General features: G+C 64.3%; 1 protein-coding gene across 1 annotated transcript; it reads left to right on the top strand.

Annotated features, from left to right (window-relative positions):
- The first annotated feature begins 985 nt into the window (after nucleotides 1–985).
- On the top strand, nucleotides 986–3,390 carry FA09DRAFT_330713 (Bystin-domain-containing protein). The gene is made up of 4 exons (XM_025742713.1): nucleotides 986–1,964; nucleotides 2,143–2,470; nucleotides 2,568–2,869; nucleotides 3,031–3,390. Exons 1-4 carry the CDS (start codon nucleotides 1,189–1,191, stop codon nucleotides 3,197–3,199), a joined length of 1,575 nt encoding a protein of 524 aa, XP_025597346.1. The 5' UTR covers nucleotides 986–1,188; the 3' UTR covers nucleotides 3,200–3,390.
- Nucleotides 3,391–3,962: the final 572 nt, after the last annotated feature.

Genomic DNA, 3,962 nt, shown 5'->3' with positions numbered 1-3,962 from the left:
CCCCCCCTCCCCTCTACTTTGCCCCGCCCGCAGACGTGCGCCGCGCCCACGCTCGCCCTTTGTGCTTTTGGCTTTACACTGCCGCAGCGCGATCTGCTTCCCTTCCGTTTGCCTCTACTCTCCTCTCTCCTCTCTCTCGCACGCGCGCAAGCAACTCACCCATGCGCACCACCGGACAGCCCTTCTTGCATTCCAGGCGGCACTTTTTCGGACGGCACTTGTCGGCATTGACAATGGCAATGCGCGTCTCCTTGGACGACGTCTCGCGCGACGAGGGCGCCATGGTCGAAGCGGGGGAGCCGAGGAGCGGAGGAGCGAGAAGCGCGAAGCGAGGAGCGAGGGACTCTGGCGCAGCGAGAGCGAGCGAAGGCAACGAGGCGGCAAGAGAGGGGGTGTGGGAGTGCTGAGTGACGCCGCAGAGATGGAGAGAGGCTAAAAGGACGCGCGGAACGTGTGAGCAAGCTGCGTCGGGAACAAGGCCGAAGGCGAGGTGGAGACGATCGTCTCGAAGCGCGAATCGCGAAAGTCGAGAGAGGCGCGCGCGCCAGGCAGTCGCACTCGGCAAAGGTGCTGCCGCCGCCGCCGCGCCAGGCAGCGCGGCGCGCGCGTGCACAAATCGCTCCCTCGCCGTTGGCTGAGCCGCTCTTTCTCCCCTCGCTCCTCCAGTTGCAGGAATGGAGGCCTTTGCTTTTTGTTTCGCCCATCTGCCTCTGGCAGCCAGGCCTTTGCGAGGAGACCAGCAAGCCACAGCTGCTCTTCCTGCCAGTCGACGCCCGCAATTCCATCTGCGACCGCATGGCCCCCCTCAGGCCGCGACGGCAAGGCCAGACAGGCGTCCTGCAGAGGAAGCGTCACGTGCGCTGCCCTTCGATTTTTGGGCGTGGGAGCACCACCAGGCCATGGTTGAGCCGCGGCTTCTGAGCTGGAGGCGGCGCTGACTTTTGGCCTTTCTCGCTCGCGGCGCCGCAAGCAGCTTGCTGTTCAGCCTCCTCTCACCCATCTTCAGCCAGCTTGACCTCTCTGCGCGACTAGCAGCGTCCAGTCTCCTTCGCCGCACATCTCCTCTCCTCGCCCGCACCACACCAGGGAGGAGAGCTTTTCAACTCGCCCGCTTTCTCCTGCGTCGCATCCAGCCCCCCCTCCTCGCTCTTGCGCTGCGTGCCCCGCCGCCAAATTGCGCGCCCAGCCATGCCACGCGCGCCCTCCTCTGCTCCCAAGCGCAAGGGACCCGGTCCCAAGGGTCCCATTGAGCGTCCCCTGCCGCTCGATCCCTCGGCCGCGCCCGTCGCGCCGCGCTTCTCGCGCGGCGGCGGCGCAAAGGCGGGCGCTGGGCGGCGCAGCGGCGCAGCGCGCGCCGAGGCCCAGGTGGGCGAGCATCTGGATGAGGAGGAGCGCCAAGAGGCAGGCCTCAGAATCACGGGCTCCACGGCAGGCGCGGCCAAGGGAAAGAAGGACGGATTCGTCGATGCGGCACTGAGCCGAAACATCTTGAGACTGGCGCGCGAACAGGCAGAGGAGATGGAGATGGAGGCGGCCGAGGCGGCCGTCGTCGAGCAAGGTGCCGCCTCTTCTTCGCGCGCCGCAGGAGCGATGCGGCATGTGTCGCATGAGGAGCACATGGCCTCCGACGACGACGACGACGACGATGACGACGACGCGCGCTTCAGCGACACGGGCTCGCTTCGCTCCGATGAGTTCGGCGATGCCTCAGTGGAGGAGTACGAGGAGATTTCGCCCGAGGATGCCGCCATGCTGGCGCGCTTCGACGAGGAGAATGGCTTCGCGTCGGGCCCGACGAGTGCGCAGGGAGGCACGCTGGCGGAGCTCATCATGGCGAAAATCGCCGATTCGGAGCAGGAGAGCAAGAAGGGCATTCGCTTTGGACAGGGCGCCGTCGATGGACAACAGAGGGGCGAAGTGCTGCCGCCGGGCGTGAATGAGAAAGTGGCAGAGGTTTACACCAAGTGAGTTGGCGCCCCGCGGGCCGTTTACTCAGCCCCTCTCCCTGCGATGCGATGGAACGGAGATGGGTGCCAGGAGGAGGATGTAAGCGGGGGGGAGGAGTGGCCTTGCAGGGTTTGGCAACTTGCCCTTGGTGTTTTCGCCATCGCTGACCTCCAGTGGCGCTTTGCTTTAATCAAGAGTTGGCGATCTACTCTCTCGCTACAAATCCGGTCCCTTGCCAAAGGCATTCAAGATTATCCCCTCGCTTCCCAACTGGGACGTCATTGTCTATCTGACGAATCCTTCGACGTGGACGCCGCACGCGACGCTGGCCGCGACGCGCATCTTTGCCAGCAACCTCAAGCCGGCGCAGAGCCAGAAGTTCTACCGCTTCGTGCTGCTGCCCAAGTTCAGAGACGAGGTCGACGAGACGGGCAAATGCTCGACGCAGATCTTTGAGAGTCTCGTCAAGAGCGTGTACAAGCCGGCGGCCTTCTTCAAGGGAGTCCTCTTTCCGCTCACCGAGGTGAGTTCGAGCCCGCGCGCGCTCCTAGTGTGTTTCTACCGCTTGCTGACGGAGTTGCGCACCCCCACTCCACTTTCGGCAACCAACAACAAAACAGGGAGGTTGCACGCTCAAAGAAGCCGCCATTCTCTCCTCTGTCATTTCGCGCGTCTCCATCCCCGTGCTGCACTCTGCCGCGGCGCTGCTGCGCCTGGCCGAGCAGCACTACCGCGGCCCGACGTCGCTCTTCCTGCGCGTGCTGCTCGACAAGAAGTATGCGCTGCCGTACAAGGTCGTCGATGCCCTCGTCTTTCACTTTCTCCGCTTTGCCGATCCCGACATGGGCGTCGAGAAGATGGAGGATGGCACGAAGAGAATGCCGGTGCTGTGGCATCAGAGCTTCTTGGTCTTTTGCCAGCGGTGAGTCTCTGCCTCACCCCCCTCCCCTCCTCTTATTGCACTGCGAAACTCGTGCAGGTGGGCTGACCCCCTAACCCTTACCTCACATCGCGCGCGACCTCGTACTTTCTCTCGACGCTGTTTCTCGCTTCGCTTCCCCCCCCCCCTCTCCCGCCGCGCAGATACAAGCAAGACCTGACGCCAGACCAGAAGGCGGCACTCATCGACCTGCTGCGCGTGCAGAAGCACGACTCGATCGGCGCCGAAATTCGCAGGGAACTGACGACGGGCAAGGCCAGAGGCGAGATGCTCGAGGAGCCGATGGAGGAGGACGAGGCGATGAGCGTGTAAAGGGCCGAGGGAACGCGCAATGTGATGCCCAATGCCGACACGTATGCTGTGAAGGAGAGAGGGAGCTGCAGAGGGCTCACGAGGTACCCGTCTCGGGGTACTGGCTAGGCTCTCGCGTTGTGTCCCCTACCTGACACCCCCCACCAATCCCCAGCCGATGGAGGAGGACGAGGCGATGAGCGTGTAGATAGAGTGAATGCGACGTGATGCGATGCAAAGAGAGCCCAACGTCCGGGCCCTGAAGAGCGGTGGCAGGGATGGGGGGCGATGGCGCCACTGGCTGGGCACTCTCCTTCTGTCCCCCCCCCCCCCCACACCTGAAACGCTGGGTCCCTCTTCCCCCTCATTCCCCCATCTCCGAGGTACGAGGTTCCCAGGTAGTGCGATCGAAAAGACCCTGGCTGGCTACCTGGCTTAGCTCTCCCATTCTGTCCCCACCTGCTACCCCCCACCAATCCCCCACAGAGTTTCCGCTTGTAGACCCGCTCGCCGCCCGCGAGAAACATGGCTTGCCAATTCCTCTACCTCAAAGGCCGCTCCCTGCCGCTGCCGCCAGCGCCGACGGCAGCGTCAGCACTATGCATGTGCCGCCGCCGCCGCCGCCGCCGCCGCCGCATTGTCTCCCGCGCCGCGTATGCGTCCCGCCAGCAAGCTGCGATGTCTGCTTGCCAGCAGCGTCTGGCGCCGCACGAGGACGTAGAGGGCTGCTAGAGCTAGAAGCAGATCTAGCACCTGCTCTCGGCGTCAAGGAGAGAGAGGGGGG

Source organism: Tilletiopsis washingtonensis, assembly GCF_003144115.1.
Source record: "Tilletiopsis washingtonensis strain MCA 4186 unplaced genomic scaffold FA09scaffold_14, whole genome shotgun sequence".
NCBI lineage: Eukaryota > Fungi > Basidiomycota > Exobasidiomycetes > Entylomatales > Tilletiopsis > Tilletiopsis washingtonensis.
Note: the sequence above shows the minus strand (reverse complement) of the source record. Positions and strands in the feature narration are given on the sequence as shown.

What these genes read in the sequence shown, in the direction of transcription:
- FA09DRAFT_330713 (XM_025742713.1), top strand. Translation starts at nt 1,189, where the DNA reads ATGCCACGCGCGCCCTCCTCTGCTCCCAAGCGCAAGGGACCCGGTCCC. An exon ending in TCCTCTTTCCGCTCACCGAG is followed by an intron (nt 2,471 to 2,567) that starts GTGAGTTCGAGC and finishes ACAACAAAACAG; the next exon opens with GGAGGTTGCACGCTCAAAGA. An exon ending in TTCTTGGTCTTTTGCCAGCG is followed by an intron (nt 2,870 to 3,030) that starts GTGAGTCTCTGC and finishes CCCGCCGCGCAG; the next exon opens with ATACAAGCAAGACCTGACGC.